Source organism: Pararge aegeria, chromosome 12 (assembly GCF_905163445.1).
Source record: "Pararge aegeria chromosome 12, ilParAegt1.1, whole genome shotgun sequence".
Classification (NCBI taxonomy): Eukaryota; Metazoa; Arthropoda; class Insecta; order Lepidoptera; family Nymphalidae; genus Pararge; species Pararge aegeria.
Genome location: NC_053191.1, coordinates 18,314,587 through 18,335,746, shown reverse-complemented (window position 1 = coordinate 18,335,746; position 21,160 = coordinate 18,314,587). Strand labels below are relative to the sequence as shown.

General features: G+C 39.9%; 1 protein-coding gene across 1 annotated transcript in view; it reads left to right on the top strand.

The window, feature by feature from the left end:
* Nucleotides 1-21,160, top strand: part of LOC120627954 (tau-tubulin kinase 1) — a gene marked incomplete at its 3' end in the record, with an annotated part of 81,421 nt that overhangs the window by 56,991 nt on the left and 3,270 nt on the right. The window contains exons 11-26 of the mRNA XM_039896084.1: nt 1,536-1,675; nt 3,391-3,588; nt 5,297-5,377; nt 6,373-6,522; nt 7,371-7,454; nt 8,242-8,422; nt 8,882-8,950; nt 9,493-9,578; nt 10,760-10,861; nt 15,648-15,812; nt 16,275-16,422; nt 17,405-17,568; nt 17,987-18,113; nt 19,426-19,606; nt 20,114-20,188; nt 20,948-21,008. Coding sequence (XP_039752018.1) covers nt 1,536-1,675; nt 3,391-3,588; nt 5,297-5,377; nt 6,373-6,522; nt 7,371-7,454; nt 8,242-8,422; nt 8,882-8,950; nt 9,493-9,578; nt 10,760-10,861; nt 15,648-15,812; nt 16,275-16,422; nt 17,405-17,568; nt 17,987-18,113; nt 19,426-19,606; nt 20,114-20,188; nt 20,948-21,008 — 2,012 coding nt within the window. The remainder of the gene's footprint in view (nt 1-1,535; nt 1,676-3,390; nt 3,589-5,296; nt 5,378-6,372; nt 6,523-7,370; nt 7,455-8,241; nt 8,423-8,881; nt 8,951-9,492; nt 9,579-10,759; nt 10,862-15,647; nt 15,813-16,274; nt 16,423-17,404; nt 17,569-17,986; nt 18,114-19,425; nt 19,607-20,113; nt 20,189-20,947; nt 21,009-21,160) is intronic.

The window sequence follows — 21,160 nt, the reverse complement described above, 5'->3', positions numbered from 1 at the left end:
CTGCATACGAGACTAAACTTGCATAAACGACATATTTTTTTTCCCGTATACGAGACGTACTAAACTTGCATAAACGACACTTTCTTTCTGTATACGAGACCTACTGAACTTGCATAAACGACACTCTCTTCCTGTGTAAGAGACGTACTAAACTTGCATAAACGACACTTTCTTTCTGTATACGAGACGTACTAAACTTGCATAAACGACACTTTCTTTCTGTATACGAGACGTACTAAACTTGCATAAACGACACTCTCTTCCTGTGTAAGAGACGTACTAAACTTGCATAAACGACACTTTCTTTCTGTATACGAGACGTACTAAACTTGCATAAACGACACTCTCTTCCTGTGTACGAGACGTACTAAACTTGCATAAACGACACTTTCTGTATACGAGACGTACTAAACTTGCATAAACGACACTTTCTTTCTGTATACGAGACGTACTAAACTTGCATAAAAGAGACTGTTCGTGTATACGAGACGTACTAAACTTGCATAAACGACACTTTCTTTCTGTATACGAGACGTACTAAACTTGCATAAACGACACTCTCTTCCTGTGTAAGAGACGTACTAAACTTGCATAAACGACACTTTCTTTCTGTATACGAAACGTACTAAACTTGCATAAACGACACTCTCTTCCTGTGTACGAGACGTACTAAACTTGCATAAACGACACTTTCTGTATACGAGACGTACTAAACTTGCATAAACGACACTTTCTTTCTGTATACGAGACGTACTAAACTTGCATAAAAAAGACTGTTCGTGTATACGAGACGTACTAAACTTAAATAAACGACACTTTCTTTCTGTATACGAGACGTACTAAACTTGCATAAACGACACTCTCTTCCTGTGTACGAGACGTACTAAACTTGCATAAACGACACTTTCTTTCTGTATACGAGACGTACTAAACTTGCATAAACGACACTCTCTTCCTGTGTACGAGACGTACTAAACTTGCATAAACGACACTTTCTGTATACGAGACGTACTAAACTTGCATAAACGACACTTTCTTTCTGTATACGAGACGTACTAAACTTGCATAAAAGAGACTGTTCGTGTATACGAGACGTACTAAACTTGCATAAACGACACTTTCTTTCTGTATACGAGACGTACTAAACTTGCATAAACGACACTCTCTTCCTGTGTACGAGACGTACTAAACTTGCATAAAAGAGACTTTGTTCGTGTATACGAGACGTACTAAACTTCCATAAACGACATTTTCTTCCTGTATACGAGACGGCTGTGTGAGTACACAGTGACTGCAGCCAGGTTCGCAACCTGGGTTTCCGTGCCTGTATGGGTTATGTTTTCGCTTCTGTAAGATGATAAAACCTTAATCGAGTAACTGGGCCGATTACCGGTTTGGCATCAATAAACCCGAGTAAAACTCGGTACTCGGTTACTCGGCAAAAAATGTAGCCGTTCACATCTCTTTCTTGACCACACTCTGCGAAATTATGCTTTTAAACACCAAAAGTAATATGTAATTCCGTTTGTTTCCAGGCACAGTTCGGTACGCGTCGATCAACGCCCACAAGAACAAGGAGATGGGTCGGCACGACGACCTGTGGTCGCTGTTCTACATGCTCGTGGAGTTCGTGAACGGGCAGCTGCCGTGGAGGAAAATCAAGGATAAGGAGCAAGTAAGACCGCTCTGTATACTAATAGACGATTGATCAATGAGGGGGTAAAGCAATGTCTTACGTTACGGGCGCCGGGTTTACTCCCAAGCAAACGATGGATTTAGGCACACAATGAAGGCAGCCTTAACCCTGAGTTAAATACTATACTTTTCACACCTCGCGAGGCATTCAAAAGTTTTTGAGGGTTTTTCTTAGAATCCATACTCTATGGTTCGCGTTTTACAGGCTCTCGTGAGTTACAGGGACGCCATCATACGTTAGTGCAAATTATTCAAATCATAAAAGCACGTAGGGGCTACAGTACAACTATGACTTAAGGATGTATTGACGTTCTTTACCTTTAAAAATAGGCTTAAAGGTAAAAAGGCATTGCCGAGAGAGTGGTAAAAAATAATAAAACCAGCCAAGCGCGAGTCGGACTGTATTGGGCCCTTTTAAGATTTAATTTATTTTTAGTGTTTTTGGATTTTATAAAAATCGCATTTTATTATAGCGCACAATTCACAAGTGTGTGCGCTATAATAATTCGTGGCATTCGTGTTATGATAAAGGCGCAAGTCTGCTGCTGTGAAGCCAAGTGATATTTCAATTGCTGGAAAAACGCACATATCTTAGAAAAGTTAGAGATGCGTGGAATTCGAACTCGGCCCTCCGATAGTGAAGTCGTAGTCCTTCCCACTGGGCTATCACCTATCACTGCTTCAATTTTCAATTAACAAAATTCTAAATTCATTTGCTTCAAACCTAGGCCTAATATAATCACTTTTGAAACGTCAAGTCAGTCTGTTTGTAGTGACTCTACCACCGATTCGCAGATTCTACTGAGAAGAAGCCGCCAAGTGATTCGTAGGACTTGTAGTGTATAGGTTAGGTATATAGGTGTAGGAGACAGGTTGTGTTAGAGGAGAGTCGAATGCCAGTTGTCAACTGTCAGCTGTCAACTGGGGGCCAAAGTTAGGGAAAAAAGCGTGCGGTGTTTGCTTACGGGGTATGGCTACCAAGACAGTGGAATATCAGTGATGTAAAATACTAGTTATAACTTTACTAGTATTTTACTCTCAATAAGTTAAAAGTTTATATGAAACGTAAACAGAAAAATCCCATTTTAATGTTAAGGATTACTTAAGCAATAAAAAAGCTTGGGTGTGAATTGCTCCAACTTCAAAGCTTAATATCAATTAACTGTGAGATGGTGATAACAAAAAAAAAATTACCCGGCTAAGTATGTGGTAGGCCAGGGAGGGCGCTTTCGGATCCCTCGTAACTGTAGGTTTAAGTTGGCGAACGAAGTTATCACCATCCCCTCACATTTATGTAAACACTAGATGTTGCCCGCGACTTCATCTGCGTTTGATTTTGTGTTTTGATGTGGCATTAAATTTATTTGTAGCTCCAACCACAGTTTTGGCTTCACACCTCTATGGTACAAAAATAATTATTTTAATCGGTTATAATTTGTCGGAGTTATGTTGTAAACTCGTCAAACACTCATCCCCTCTCCCAAAGGAACTGAGCTTAATTTCGGGATAAAAAGTATCCTATATTACTTCTAACACTTCCAAGAATATGTGTACAAAGTTTCACGAGGATCGGTTAAGTTGTTTTCGCGTGAAAGCGTAACAAACGAAGTTACATTGACATTTATAATACTAGTAGGGATATATATGAACGGTCCCCAAGTGCCTGTCAGTGGTCACAAGGCGCGCGTGCCGCAGGTGGGGCTGATGAAGGAGAAGTACGACCACCGGCTGCTGCTGAAGCACCTGCCGTCGGAGCTGCGCCAGTTCCTGGAGCACGTGCAGCAGCTGGAGTACGCCGACACGCCCGACTACGCCATGCTGGGCTCGCTGCTCGAGCGCTGCTGCAAGCGCCGCGGCATCCGCGATACCGACCCCTACGACTGGGAGAAGGACGTGAGTGCCCGGCGGGACACACTGCCTACCCTACACGTTACATACTACTTGCATAAACTACACTTGCGACATGCCTACGAGACGTACTAAACTTCGTACTAAACTTGCATAAACGACACTTAGGACCTTAATACATGACGTACTAAACTTGCATAAACGACACTTGCTTTCTGTAGACGAGGCATACTAAACTAGCATAAACGACACTTACGACTTGCATACGAGACGTACTAAACTTGACAAAACTACACTTTCTTGCTGTATACGATGCGTACTAAACTTGCATAAACGACACTTACGACCTTTATACATGACGTACTAAACTTATATAAAGGACACTTGCTTTAAGTATACGAGACGTACTAAACTTGCATAAACGATACTTAAGGCCTTAATACATGACGTACTAAACTTGCATAAACGACACTTGCTTTCTGTAGACGAGGCATACTAAACTAGCATAAACGACACTTACGACTTGCATACGAGACGTACTAAACTTGACAAAACTACACTTTCTTGCTGTATACGATGCGTACTAAACTTGCATAAACGACACTTACGACCTTTATACATGACGTACTAAACTTATATAAGGGACACTTGCTTTAAGTATACGAGACGTACTAAACTTGCATAAACGACACTTAAGGCCTTAATACATGACGTACTAAATTTGCATAAACGATACTTGCTTTCTGTAGACGAGGCATACTAAACTAGCATAAACGACACTTACGACTTGCATACGAGACGTACTAAACTTGACAAAACTACACTTTCTTGCTGTATACGATGCGTACTAAACTTGCATAAACGACACTTACGACCTTTATACATGACGTACTAAACTTATATAAAGGACACTTGCTTTAAGTATACGAGACGTACTAAACTTGCATAAACGACACTTAAGGCCTTAATACATGACGTACTAAACTTGCATAAACGACACTTGCTTTCTGTAGACGAGGCATACTAAACTAGCATAAACGACACTTACGACTTGCATACGAGACGTACTAAACTTGACAAAACTACACTTTCTTGCTTTATACGATGCGTACTAAACTTGCATAAACGACACTTACGACCTTTATACATGACGTACTAAACTTATATAAAGGACACTTGCTTTCTGTTTACGAGACGTACTAAACTTGCATAAACGACACTTACGACCTTTATACATGACGTACTAAACTTATATAAAGGACACTTGCTTTCTGTTTACGAGACGTACTAAACTTGCATAAACGACACTTAAGGCCTTAATACATGACGTATTAAACTTGCATAAACGACACTTGCTTTCTGTAGACGAGGCATACTAAACTAGCATAAACGACACTTACGACTTGCATACGAGACGTACTTAACTTATATAAAGGACACTTGCTTTCAGTATACGAGACGTACTAAACTTGCATAAACGACACGTAAGGCCTTAATACATGACGTACTAAACTTGCATAAACGACACATTCTTCCTGTATACAATACATACTAAACTTGCATAAAGGACACTTGCTTCCTGTTTACAAGACGTACTAAACTTGCATAAACGACTCAGAACAGTACAGACCTTTCAAGTTAGACTAAGTTTTAGTTAAGAGTAAGTTACATAAGCTGTAAAAATGGTCGACGATAATGGACAACTCGTGTTCCGCTCGCCGTACACTCCCAACCTACAATCTCATTGTTTCAGTCGGCACCTGCCACGCGCGCCCGCGCGGCGCTGGCGGCCGGCGCAGACCATCAGCCCTCACCTGACCATCAACCAGACAAGGTTAGTCTATCTCTCGCTACAATCTCTGTTTCACTTTCCTTCTCGGACTTGTTATCTCTGCCTCTTTCCTAATTCTCTCTCTCATTTAATATTACTTAGCATAGTACTTGAGCACAAAAGATCCTCGAGGGTCGAAGTGCATCCGCTGAAGCGGGCCTCATTACAAGATAGCATAGTACTTCAAAAATACTATTTTGATACTATTTTTCCCGCCATATCATACGCGCATATACAACGTGTAAATGAATCAGGACTTAGATGTACTGTCTCTGAGACCTATCGATATTGAAACGAAAACCTAAAAGTTTTTGAGTAAACCCCGGCCATATTTTTTACTGAAGGAAATCATATACAGCACTAACATCACATGCAAAATCAAAATCATGTGACTCCTGCCACTTTATTAGGTACGCGTCGCGTAGCGTAGGTACTATGCACGTGTTGGTCTTTTATCTACAATAGGGTTGTCGTAAGTAAACACTTGGAATTTATTGAAATCCTTTGTATGGAAAAATAAATATGCTTGTTTTGATTCAATATTTTTACAGGGTTATTCCTTATGAAATATACTTATGCATCCTTTAATATTATTTGGTAATTCTGTTACACGTTTTATAAATGATATCTAGAACTGCTAATAATGTTAACTTATGTAACTGATAAGGTTATCTCAATATATCCAAATTATTTCAGCTTTTATAGAGCTTAGTCTGTAATTATTTCGCGTACTCGTATAACAAAGACGCAAGCAAACACAAAAAGTATTTTCAGGATCTTAATGTATTATTAAAACAACGGTTCTCCACGATTTCGTCCGCGTAAAATTGGCTTTGATCGTGGGTGCCGGTACAATGACAGTTGCAGGACGTGTTCCTTGCATGCCCTGAGAAGGGTGATGGTTGGCCATAATAATTGCACCGTCACTTTTTACTATAAAAACCGACGGTATTCCACGTGTGTTTGCAAGACCTTGAATGGATGTCCGTGTGATGCAGGCGCGTCGGGCGCGGCTGGAGACGGAGGCGACGACCGCCGTGGCCACGGACACGCAGAGCAACATGCCGCGCGACAAACTGGCGAACGACAAACGCGTCGCGCCCGCGTCGCCGCGACACGTGCCCGCGCCCGTGCACCTCAACGGATACGTGAGTGGCGAACTCCCTCAATTAAATCCTCTTTAAATTGAAGATTGGCGGTCAACAAACCGGAAGCCTCCTACTAAGTGCCGCTTTCTATAGATCTCGGTAACAAAGTCCGGTCCACCCCCTTATATAGTCCAACCATTTGCGTCTCTGACGGCCTGGAGATCTCTTCCCAACTATTTTACCGTATAGTACAAGTCTTGCGAAGGAAAACTGGTCTTCTTAGGTAGGTGGCCAAATAAAGCTTCTTTCTGCGCATAACGGTAGACATAAGTTCTCCGTCTCTCGGACTGTATAATAACATAAGTTTATCTTACAGAAGGTGGCTTTCAGGTGTAAAGAGAATTTATCTAACTTATGTAAATCTTACGTAAGACCAAAATTCAAAATTCATTTATTTCCAGTAGGTAAGCACCTAGTTTAGCACTTTTGAAACGTCCAGTCGGTCTGTTTATAGTGACTACCGCTGGTTCTGAAGGCAGATTCCATCGAGTAGAGCCGGCAAAACTCAGAAATGATACGCTAGCCTAACAAAGGTCAACGGTCATTCTGGTCTGAACACTGCATCTGCGCTTTTATTTAAGTGGCAATCTGTTATTAATATCATAAATACGAGTGTGTTTGTTTGTTTGTTCCTCCCTCCTTGACGCCATAAATAAACAACCAATCTACTTGATTTTTGCTGTTAAGTTAGTTTAAAGGACCTCCGTCATTTAAATTTATTAACGTTTCGTTGCCATACCTTAGCATAGATTTCACGCTGCTAACACCATTAACGAACTAGTCAAGCCGCGCTGGACGGATAACTATTTCTATATAGTCTATAGTTTGACACCGTGTCTTGTTTTCAGCAGTCAACTACAGACAAGCCTACGCCAGAAAAGGAAGCGGAAGCCAGGACGACACCCGCGCCCTCTCCCGACAGACATGCGAAGGTAATAAAACATTGCATGGGAGTAAAGTGGAAGGCCTAAGCTTACTTTGCCAAAACAGTACTTCTGCGAAGAAGTCCCAGGCATTGCCTTGAAACCCCCATCCCACCTGGATGTGGGTCTTTTTGCGTAAAGCTGGGCAGCACCATTTTGGGAACTATCCTTTGCTGCGATGTCATAAAACTGACTGCGCCATTTGCATATGTATACTGATTCTGTTGTACATAAATCTTTTAACAAAACTAAGTTGGCAAATATTAATTAGTGCCTTTTATTGTGTTCTTAGTGGAAAAGGATAGCACCATTTAAACACAATTTAGTTTAGATATTTTTGAACAAAAGAACTGACACCATTCCTATCAAATCTTGGTGCCTGTTAGAGAGCTTCAAATTGTTTACACTGTGTTGTGCTTTCTTCATCTGTTATCTTTACTATATATCAAACTGTGGGCTTGATGTGATATGCTGACTCGGAGTCACTCAACGGGTGACAGAGAATAATGCTCGGAGCATCTCTACGCGATTAAAAGAGGAGGATCCGTAAGAGATAGTATTGCGAAAACAAAGTTTCTGGACCTTGAAAATACCTCCTCAATATGTACAGAAGTCGATAACCCTTTTTATGTGATGGTGTAAAATAAAAGTATCATCATCATAATTTTAATTTTTTTTACGCTGGCCACAGCACTCCTCTCTTATAGGAGAGAGGTTTGTAGAGCGTAGGCCCACAACGCTGCTCCAATTCAGGTTTGATTATTGTCACGTGTTAAAGTGTATTCATTCCTTGCAGGAACAATCGAACTCTGCAATGACCGGCACCCCCGCAAACCGCCCTGAGAGGCAAAGCGTGCCCCCATGCAAGCCACGGGCCCCCGTGCCCGGTGGAGGACCCACGCTTTTAAGGCTGCGGGTCGTCACCGCGCCCCCTACTTGCGTTCAGGAGCTGGCGCCCGCCACGCCGTCCGTCACAGGTGAGACTATCGGACATGGTATCAAATTTAACAGGTTTATAAGTGCAGTTCATACTTATATTATGTATGCGAAAATTGTCCGTTTGTTTGTTACCTATGCTCTGCTAATCACTGCACCAATAGTTACGAAAGACGATTGGCACAGACGTAGCTTGTATCCGGAAGACAGATTTAGAATATTTTTTAGGCTTGGAAAATAATCCCGCAGAACGAACGAAACAAGCGCAGGCAAAAGCTATAGTGTAACTGTATCCCTGACCCTACTACATACATACTAACTGATAGATACAAAATGGTCCGTCATCAAATTACATGAGTTTCCATACAACTAAAATAAGCATTTCTAAAAACCATTACATTATTAGTTCCAAAGACACTCGTATGTCACATGTGTCGCTTCAAATGGGAACTCAATATAGAACGTCAATTGTTTTAATACAACGGTCTATTCTTTTGCAGGCGAAGCCAGCAGTCCGCGCATAGTGGCAGACGTGGACAGTGTCCACTCCGACACACATTTCAAGAGAGGTGAGAAAAATACAGTTTTGGTTTCAGTAACGATTATTTTGGCTTCAGTAGAGATGGAACAACCCCTTTGTGTATTATCTAGATGTATGATACCCAAAGTTGTGCATATCTTGTGCGTGGATGCAATGGTGAATAGCAAATACATTGAGGTTCCAAGAGATAAATTGGGGTTAGCGATAAACAATTTTATGTAAGCAGCTTGTATAATAATTTTGAGGTCCGGAGAGAAGCGGTTACAAAACCTGTCGGGTTTAAAATTTTTACATGCATTGTAAAGTAACATACCAGATGGAGCAGTAACATATTAATACACGCTAAATTTGTATGTTTTGTATGTATGTATGTATGTAATGCAGTTACTGAACCAATTATGAATTGATTTTTGATGCTTTGTTTGAAATATTAAGAAAAATAAATAAATGTTGACAACTTTTAAAAAAAGTTATGATTTATTATTATTTGTACTTATAGACGAATTGATTGTATGAAAATGAAGTCGGTTTTATATTTGTTCTAAAGTATTAACAAAAATACATTCGTAGGTCCGCGACGCACGCGCGCTCGTGCCGATCAGAGTTACACGCAGTTTGCGGTCATGGACGACGAAAACGTATCCGCATTACAACAGGTATGTGTGTTATAAAGTTGGAGGCCATTCGTAAATGACGTCACACGGTGACACGGATAGTGCGAACAAACGAAGGGACGTGTGTTATGTTAAACTCTAAACTTACTCTCTAAAAAGTGATTTGATTTGTTATGTTTTGTACGTTTTTGATAATACGTTTTATTTATTATTGTTGGTATGTGAGGTAGTAAAGATGTACACTATTTCTTGAACGAATGTGTCCGTAATGATCAATGTAGAATTACATTATTAATGAAGGTAGGTGTGTTTTATACCACCTTGTCTTCCCCAACTTCTGGGGAAGCCAAAATGGTATATGATCTTTGTAGAAATAGTTATTCATAAGTTGTAGAGTAAGGTACGATAGGGCTGACATATTTTTGTAAAATAAAAGCACTTTAATAAGAATAAAAAAAATATATTGCTTTAGTAGATAAAAAACTCTGTTTATTTAACTGAGGTTCGAGTTTTACTTCGTATAGTGACCATTTTAGCATTTTTTTTTAATGTATAGCGGGCAAGGTCACCTTTTCTTAAGAGGTCACAGCTGCCCATAAACATCGTTGACGGTTTTCAGGAGTTTATTTATTTCCTTTTAGTAATCCTAAATCTTAGTGCGGTGTGCGGTAGAAATCTGGTAATGCAGGTATAAGAAGTATTCCAGCTGTTGAAGGGTGGTATTTGTTTGCATTGCGACTGGCTTCGATCGAGATTCCCAGGAGATCAAGTTGGCTCAGAACAAAGCCTTGGTGTTTTACGTATACACACAATTGCAAAGTTTGTTTATTTATATGTTCTGTATGTCTCAGTATGTATTTTCTTCGTAACTAGTAAATAATATAATGTTATATTTATTTATATTATGATCCGTGGAAGAACAAGTGTTACCGGCATAGCTCAACGAGTTGCGAAGCTGGAGTGGCAATGGGCATGACACAGCTCGGAGAACCGATGGACGTTGGAGCCCCAAGGTGCTGGAATGGTAACCCCGCATCGGTAAACGGAGCGTTAGTCGGCCTCCAACGAGGTGACGATATTAAACCGGCCCAAGCCAATGACCGTGGCTTTTGGAACTCCCTACAAAAGACCTATGTCCAGCAGTGGACGTCAATTGGTTGAAGTGATGATGATGATGATATATCTACCGTACATACTGTATTCTATTATATATTTCGTTGCAGGTAACGAAAGGCGGTGCCCTTACCCTGGTGTCGTTGTGGAAGTCGCAGTTCGACGACTCTGAGGAGACCACCGACAATGAGTGGAAGCAGGAACAGCTGCAGGTAAATATTGTATGCAGTAAAACTGTTAGAATATAGCGCTACAGTGGCGCCGCCACACCCCGACCCCCTGGAAGTTGTGGCGCTGCTCCATACCTTTCAAAGTTCTCTTGGATAAAGGCCTCTCGCAACAGGATGGACCATCTAGTACGGGGAGTAGTAGCACAGAGGACGCTGCCTGCCCGTTCTCCGTTTAATTCCCTTAGTCGCCTCGTATGACGCATGTGGGAAGGGGAGGGGTTATTACAACAATATTCTGATCCGCTGTTCTGATTCACGGCCCGCTCCGTACCTAATGATATAGAAAGTGGTGCCAATTCTGTTGTATAACCCATGCCTATAAAGAATAGATTCATAAAATACGGCTGGGATCGAGCTTTCTCATCAATTTGCACCAATGTCACACCCATATTTAACCTTAAACGGTTATGTTTCCAAAAAGTCTTAAACAGGTGTTTATATTACTAAATATATTCCATAAGGCTGGATTTTCGAAAAAGCCTTAATGCTTTTGAGCAATACGTTACGAATATTAACGCATTATGGCTTTCACACCATATACTTAACGAAGACTGTGCACAGTTGATAACATTGAAAAGTGAGCTTAATCCAAAACAAATAGTTTAATGTGAAAGTGTGATGGTTTGTCCTTTCTTTACGCCCTAATTAAGCAACCAATCGACTTGATTTTTGGCATAAAGGTAGTTGAAAAGACGGACAGTAATATAGGCTACTATTTATCTCAGGAAAACAAACGATTCTCACGAAGAAAGTGGGTAACATGTATGTATATGTATATGCAATAGAAACACGAAAATGTTGCTTTATGTCACATAACCTAATGCCCATTTTCTATCAATTACAGTAACAGGTATCATTAGAAAATGGGCATATGACATAGTATAAAATTTGTTCTCTCGTAATCGTGCAGTTGTTTTAGAAAATCGTAACGTCATGGTAAAATGGGTCTAATCTTGCACATTTTAAGAGTCACAAGTTCTGTAATCCAGTTTTTTGTATTGCTAAGAAAAAATTTGGAAGCTTTAAAATAAAAATCATAAAATGCAGTTTACTCTGGCGTTACAGAACATCAAAAGTCGAAACTTACCTTGGATTAGGAGCGTACATGAATCATAAATTAAGGCTACAGTTGATTTGATATTGTGTGAGAAGGTCATAAGACTGTAATCGATCAATTAGGCCAGGTCCTTTAATTTTGATGTAAGAAGATTGCCATTAGTACGGTTGTAGTGAGCTCTTTTTATAGGCTACGAACAGATATCAGATTATAAATAACACATTATATTGTACATAACTAATTATTTGCAGTTGAATACCTCGCTTTATCTAAACTCATATCTTAAAATCAATCATGGTAACATTTTTTAACAAGCTTTTATTTTTGCTTTTTTCGTTTGAATTTTTGCTGCCAGAATGTCATTCACCGCTATCACATTATTTTATACTAACCGCTACGTTTCAAATTTTTCGATAAAACACTTTTTAAATAGTTTAATAATATGGATATAAATTATTTTTAAATTAAAAAAAACCAACTTCAACATACACCGAAGAACTAAGAAATTTGCCTTTGGGTCTACAAATCTAAAAATCAACAATAATGTATTATTGTTGAATTTTTAATAACAGCTCCATCGGTTTCGATTAAATTTAAATGGGAACACGTGGAAAATATACGCTTTAAAACAATTTTTAATTCGGTTCCGGCGTTTTCGAGTAATTTACCCAATTACATACTCGTACATACGAATTGTTACCCAATGACTCGAAATTGGGTAACGAATTGAGAACCTCCATCTCTTTGAAGTCGGTTAAAAAACCATTAAATTACTGATGCTATCGATAGGTTAGACGTTAAAATTTCAGTTTGTAAATTTTACCAACTTTAGATATTTCACATCTGCCCAGGCGGCACCCAGCGACTATTAATTAATAAAGCGTTTTTTTGTAATGTTTTATATTTTTTTTTATATTAGAGATTGGCAAAAAGTCTTGAATATATTACCAGATTTTAATAATATGAGTGTGGATAAAGTTTAATTATTATATTGAAAACATTTGCTCAAAATATGTTTCCTATTAGATTTAGCTAGAGTTAGCTATCACTGCCTTAGGACGATTTTGATATTAATATAATAAACAATATTTTGATATAATATTGTTATATGGAGTTTATATGATGTATTGTTGTTAAATATATAAATAAATATCTATAAATTACTATATTTTAATTAGAATGTGATATTATATTTTTAAGTATTCCTGTAATTTATATTTTATTTTATTTTATTCTTGGCTACCTAACGAATAATATGTGAGTGGCTTATTATGTTTTTCAATAAAGTTTTTTTACCTTTCCTATTTTATTTTTCTTTACTTTCTTCCATTACCAATATTTATTTAATATTTATAACATAGTATTTATATTCCATTCCCTAAATCCTACGCAATTACTTAACAGTGCGAGATGTGTTTCATTTTGTATTACTAAATTAACTGTTTTGTTTATAATATTTGTAAAATTGTATTCAATTTAAAGCTTTGTTTTATAATAATTTCAACCCATTTAAATCACAATATTCATTAATCTCGCAAATATAGCTACATATAATAAAGGGACGATGCGGTTTACAATGTACCTACTACTAAACTTAAATATAACGAGTAGAACGTTATATTTAAGAGATGGATTTTAAAACCCGTAAGTGAGTAAGTCATGAAAAAAGAACCAGTGCTCAATAAAGCTTTCTCGAAAAACTCTACTTAACAGTGACTTTTTAAATAGCTGATGACTATAAAAAATATATACAAGTCAAACAGAAGCATGCCAGTTCGAAATCAGCTAGATAGTGGCTATTGGGTGTACTACAAACTATACCCAGTTGCGTGCACGAGGTTTTTTGACAGGGTAAGCAAAAAGCAAGAAGATAGCATAAAATGAAAAATGCTTTTATGCGAGTGATACAGAAATGTTGGGGTAGGCAGTGCTTCTGTGCATGTATGAAGCGCTATTGTTATGAGCAGAGTATATGCACTAACGTATGATTGATTTTAACAAAAAACCCTTCTGCGTTCATGATTAGTAAACGATTAATAAATAGATATTAGCTAGGGTCAAGGCCAATCTGGCCATCTCCAACGTTTGCATGCATTTAACAAATTTGTATTAGGCCGATTCTCTGGTCAAATTAAAATTAAAATAGTTAAAGAGTAGGACGGGTTTTTTATGTTAAAATAACTCAGTATCAGCTCAAAGATAGTAAATCTGATACCGATGATTTAGGGAAGTTCTAAGCCTTAACGATCCTATGACAGGAGGCCGCAGCGTAAACGTAAGAAGTAAAATAGACAATGAATTACTGAAAAATTACTGTCATATTATGATTGAATTACGGATACCCGCTATTATACGCGATTTGATTTTATTTACGATGTATGATTCTTTCTTATCGACTTTATATATTTCTTCTATGTCATGTAACGAAACGTGACCTTGAAAAAATAAACTCAACTCGTCTCAACTGTATATCGTCAAAACAAGAAGTATCAAACTCGAGTTATTAGGCTATAGTTATTAGCCCATTGCTAGACGCAGGCCTCCCCTATCTAAGCTTAAGCAGTATGGAAACTAGATCCGATAACCGCTCGCCTCGACACGGTAACCCCGACCTAAAAACTTCTATAACAGCTTTAGGGCCCCGTAAATTCGTGCATCTGTGTTAGAGTGCTGTTTCGCTCATTTAGTCGTAGGTTGCACACTGCTTTAATATATTTAGTGTGGCTCTGTGTTACAGTACCATGGCAGTAGGTACCTGTTTAGGAATTTTGCAACGCTGGTGTTCAATAGGGACTTAATAGCGAAAATATTTTTTGACGACCTCCCTAGCGCAGCGGTGAGCACTGTGATTTTAAGAGGGAGGCTGGTCCGATTCCCAGCATGTGTAATTTGGGAATTTATAATTTTTTAATTTTCTCTGATCTGGGATCGGTGAAAGTTTCGGCTGTGACTAGTTACCACCCTTCAGCGTATCGCAATTTTGCTTCGCATAGAAAGAATAGAACGCGTTAACCTGTTTTTGGCGCCATACCAAAAACAAGTTAACCCGTTACATCTTAGACTGCATCATCATTTACCAGCACGGGTAAAATGGGCAGGAGGCGAGCATTGGCGGACTGGTGGAAATAATATACGTGTAATCCATAAACGGGGATAAACTTCTCCTGTTCCCTGTTGCCGTGCTGCGACACCGCTAGCATGGGAAAGAGACCATTATTTCCCCGGGAAAAGGATAAAAAATCGTCTCCCACAGCTTTATCAACTCTCCGAACACTGGAACACAAGTGGAAATAATATCTGTGTAATAATTAACGGGGGTAAACTTCTCCGATTCCGTGATGCCGTGCTTAAGCTAGTCGACACGTTAATTATATCCCTTGTCGGGGGATATAATTTTTGTCTCCTGTCTGCTGGTGGACAAGTTAATTTTGTTTCTTGTCAGAGGATATAATTTTTGCCCCCTGTCTACATGGACTGTTTCAACTCCTAAACCAGGGACTGTTTCAACTCCAGGGCTAATGTTAGCCCTGAGGCAGTTTGAACAGTCAAGAATTTTAGCCCCTCCACAGATATTATGAATATCATAAGATTATTATCAAAGTGTTTTATTACACACAAAAAAAATTAGAAACATTAGAGAAACTTAAAACACTCGCTGAATGTTATCGCTACGCTGCGGGCGAGGGAGTGAAGTGGCGCGTCTGTCCGCAGTCCCCGGAGCACCGCAACACGCGGGCGGCCACGTCGGCGCTGTCCAGCTGCTCCAACGCGCCGCGCACGCAGCTGCCGCTCACGCACACGCAGCACACGCTGCCCACGCAGCAGTCGCCGCCGCGCGCGCCGCCCGCCGCGCCGCCCGCCGCGCCGCTCGCCCAGGTCAGTGGCAGCTCTCAGGACTCGGAACCCAACCTAACTCTTCCCCCATATGCATCTTTGAAATTGTTATTTTATATTTTCAGCATCCCCAATTGAATACTTATGTTTTGGCATTCATAGAATTATCTATATATATAAAAGAGAAAGTGTGTGGGTATGTTTCATATAGGCTCCGTAACGGCCGGACCGATTTCAATGAAACTTTCAGGGAATCTCCGGATTGACCTGGCGAGTAATCCTGTAAAGTTTGCTGACGATTGGAGCACTCCTATTTTTGAACTGCCAAACTGTCAAATACAGCTTTTAATAAATATTTAATGATGTAAGTTTATTGTTTAAATAAAATAAAGCAAAATCAAGCCCGGCGAAGCGGGCTGGGTACGCTAGTAGAATTATGTAATATCGTGTACTCAACCCGTATGTAGGCTGATAATAAAACCCTTTGCATCTACGTTCTAACAGGTGGAAAAACCCGAGAAGACTGAAAAGACAGAAGCGGCGGACAAGCCTCCGCCGAAAAGCACAAAATGCTGCCTCCACAATGTGGGCATCGACGCCTTCCCGCGCCTGCAACCCGCGCTGCCCCGCAGCTGGACGCTGCCCGCCATCGGTGAGATTGCCCAGCAGCTTTGTAGTAGGAGAAAATAGTATTGGTTCCCTATTAACTGTCAGTACTCTTTTCAACTCTTCAACGTCATCATCATAACTTCAGAGATTGACGTCCACTGCCGGACATAATTATTTAGTACAGAAACCAATTCTTCGGTCCTGGGCCGCCTGTGACCAACCCGCGACCAAGCGACTCGTTTATGTCGTCTATCCAACTCGTTGGGAGCTGACCAACGCTGCGTTTACTGTGGTTAACATATCAGCACCTTGGGACCCTAACGCCCTTGGATTGCCCTACACACCGCACACTCTGCAAGGTCGCAACATAACCGTAAGCGCATATTTAAATCACGCCATCGAAAAAGTATATGGTTTTTTATGTTTTGTGCAAATACCACCTGTATTTCCTCGAGTGAGTAACAAAGCTTTTTAGGGAGGTCTAAAGACCGTTGCAAAGACACAAAATCCTAAGTATATAATTTAAACACAAGAAGTAAGAATTAACTTGCAGTGCAATTTACTAGGTTACATTAAATTCATAATTCGCTTAAAGGAAATTGCTACCCATTGACATCTTGGAGATGTCTCTTAAAAAGTTCAAAGTTTTTATTGAACGTAAGCTTATAGTAAAGTCCCTATTTTAGTATAAAGGACTACGTAATCGATAAAAAAGCTTGGGTGTGAATTATTGCTCTCACCAGGTTGAGGTGGTGATAACAAAAAAAAACATCCGGCTAAGTTTGTTGTGGGCTTCTTCTTATGTATGCATCAAAAGTGCCACTTATGGACCTACTTGATAAAGATATTTTTGACTTTGACTTAAAGGTTCTGATATACAGTCAACACAAAGAAAAAAGTTTAGTTTCTTTTAGAAATTGCACATATATGAAACCATGTACACAATGACATTGCATCTGGCAAAGCGGATCGCGCCACATGATGATGGGTCACGTGGTATTTAGGATAAGTTTATTTCCCTACAGGCAGCAGAGTCAGGGAGCTTCGCCCCCCGCTGTTGCAACAGGCATCGTTCGATGACGGCACCGGCGGGGCGCTCCGCTACCGCCTCGACGTCATGCGTGGCGTCGCCGCACGTGCACATGGGCCTTCGCCCCCGCCGCAGAGACAACGTGCGCATAGCGCTCCTGTGAGTATTTATTTATTTGATTCAGGCAGCAAGCTCCCTTTAAAACAAATAAACACATAAAATACGATACAAAAATTGATGAGTATAACTGATGTCGTATTGATGAGTGTGACTGCATTGTATTTGTGTTTAAGGCCCGACCCAAAAATAGGTCTGACCGTTTTGTCGATTTACCTGTATTATTTATGCACTGAAATATAACGACCAATTTGATTTATTTAACTACTTCTGGGCAGTTTCTAAGATGTACTTGTGTTTTAGGGGTCGGCAATAACATGTTAAATCTACTATTATATTGCCATTTTCATGATTTAAAGCAGTTCCTTTTATACATTAAAAGACTACCAGGGATTTAGGGGTGCTAGGGAAGATGTTTTCTTCGAGGGTTCATTGATTGTGTAATGTTTTGCTTGTTCAGAGTATATCGCGGTCGTCGAACAGCGCCTCCCCCCCTCCCGCGCCGAAGCCTCCCCCCGAGAGCACGGTGTCCAGTCGCCTCGAGATCCGCGTGCGGCCTCCGGACAACGCGTCGCCTATGCACTCGGGTAAGCTTATAATAATAATAATTCATTTGTTTGCATTAAACATGGGTCACATATAAGTGGTAAATAGGTACCAAATATAATTGATCCAAATATGTTTTCCCAAAAAAGCGCGTAAAATTTACTTTAAATATCAACTTCTTCAAAAATGGATGCTTACATTAGTCAAATTAAGAAATGTCTATTTATTAGCTTGTTTTGAAATACGGTAATCTCACCTAATGGAGACATCACATTCAAATAATAAACAATCTAATCCAAAATGTTCAAATGACAGCTTGTAATTTATAGTAATCCTTATCTACAGCGAACAGTAAGAAAGGGAATTCGAGGGCTCAAAGGGCTAGCAGAATGGGAATCTCATTCCGGAACTCGCCAACCAGCACGCGTTACGCTGTTGAAAACTTTAGGCTAATCCTAATCCGGGTACACACAATCAAAATAAAAGAAAACAATTGAACTTATTTACTCTGCCTTCTAGAGATTTTGAATTATACATATTATTTTAGAATTTAGACTATATTGAGTAGATTGATTATATTATTTTCCAGCGTAAGACTATGATGGAACCGGTACTGGAATTTCACGCTCCTGTTATCTACTATTGTGTGTTATATACAATTCGAATTAAATCTATTACTGATACATAAGGATATAGACTCCTGCGTTGTTGATAAACTATGAACGCGTACGAAGTGCTTTGCTTTCTCGTCTCTGACTCGCACCGCAAAGATCTGGAGTGCCCTTCCAGCTTTTGTTTTCCCCACTACCTACAACACTCGTACCTTCATATCATGAAACATATACTCAAACTCAAGTGAGTTTCAGGATTCGAAGAGTTCTAATTTTAGTACTTTGCGTAATCAAAGAAAAATAAATATAATAAATTCACATTCAGGCCTGATTGCAGCCAAGTGAATGTACAAGGGGGAAAAAACGTATGTGCATTCTTGTACACGCGTTAGAAGTTATACTTATTTGGCGTAACAAGATAAAGGTCTGGCAAAAAATTTAAGTTTTGCCTTATTCTTGTATTCTCGTATTCGTTTGCGGTAAAAATTACACTAACAATAGAAAAAAAGGTAATGTTTGAATTATTCAAAGTCAACTGACAAACCTTCTTTAGAAAATTTAAAATGTTGACTACAGCTAAATTCATGGTGTCGCTTTTTTGTGACGCTGTGCGCGCGCGTCGTAAAATTTTACTCTCACCATTTTTCCCTAACGCGCCAAAAGAAGTATAACTTCAAAAAGTGTTGAACGAGATATTTATAATTCTTGAGAAATTCCATTCTATTCTATCTTCTCGTTGCAGTGAAAATACACTCAGTTGTGAGCGGCGGTGGTGGCAGCGGTGGTGGCGGTGGTAGCGGTGGTGGTGGTGGTGGTGGTTTGGGTGGCGGTGGTGCTGCTGGTGGGGGAGCGGGCGAGGTGCGGCTCAACCACGAAGAGGCGTCCGTTTACTATGACGCCACTGAACACCAAAGGGACAAACGGTAACTAAACTTTTGGCAAACTTCTTCAATTCTTCGCGCTTTGGAATCCGTGACAAAGCTGGACGGACTGAAGTTAGTCACGTGTATCAGCACAGATGTAGTTTTTTTAGTATTTAATAGTCATGTAAACTTTCGCGCATGCTGAGATTAACGCGAACAGTTACATACGTAGGCTGAATTTATACATTATATACTAGCGTTCCCGTGCGACTTCGTCCGCGTTTGAGTCGACCTTAAATTATAGACATAATAGGCATGATGACAGTAACAAAGAATCGCTGTTTTATGAAAAACGTATTTTGGTTTATATTGGAATTGAGATTGGTATTTATTTTCAATAAATAAGACGCCACGTCTATATAAACGTAATTGTGTACTGCTTGAACGACGAAAATATCTGCGTATATCAAGTATTTTGTAATTTCCAACTATCACTATACACTGATCCACCGCTTTACCTCTTTATATCAGTTCTTTATGATGTTAGTATACAAATATGTATTGCAGGTCTTCCACGCGGAGCGGTGAGAAAAGTCAAAGTCCAGCCGTAGAGCGAACTCGCTTAGATGCTATACAAGATAGGTAAGGCGGTAACATCTACGAGTATATTAAGTGGTCCGTGAACACCGAATTAAGAACATATAGAAACCGTGTACACGACTAATATTAAAACATCGAAAACCACTTTACTCTAGAGTTGTTTCTCGAGTAAAAGGTTATTATTCTATTCATACCATTTAGCACTTCAGAGTAATTATTTTGCCTCTGATGTTCTAAACGTTTACCATAAAATGGAAAAATGAAAAAAAATTTGTGAGCTAGCAGCATTACGCGGGTGTAACGTGAGACGTGCGCGGGGCGTTTTCACTGTTTTTGGACACAATGCCACTGCATACAATAATGGCGGATGAGGATTCTATATGTGTCCGTAAAGCGCGTGGATTCCGCCAAAAATGCCTCATTAGATAAAAGAAAGCTTAATAGGAATTCTTCTTACATAGGCATTGCTTTGTCAGTCGTTAACGTTAACGTGAACCGGCTGTACATTAGTGCCCCTGTTAGGACTCGCGCCTATTAGACCGCAGCGCTCGCCACTGCGCCAGGTAAAGTGGAGGAGACGGTCACGAGGTGGGGAGACGATCACGAGGTGGGGAGACGGTCACGAGGTGGGGAGACGGTCTCGAGGTGGGGAGACGGTCACGAGGTGGGGAGACGGTCTCGAGGTGGGGAGACGGTCCCGAGGTGGGGAGCCGGCATCAAGCGAGTCTTTTAGTGTGGCCCAGCATTGGCCGACCACTGGTAGAGACGATGACGAATACTAATTCAAAATATCTTTTCCAGAAGTACCTCAGTAATAAGACGGGAAGCTGGCAGCGGAGACGGCTCACAAAGTTTAAGAGATGTAAGTACGAATAGTTAATATGAAGGCAAGGCTTCACCGCAAAAATAAAGCAAATTTTGAACAACACAATCTCTGAACTAAACTAAATTACAGGTTTAACAATTGGACGTTTGACTATTTTGTGGAACGATACTACTACAGTTTAAAACATT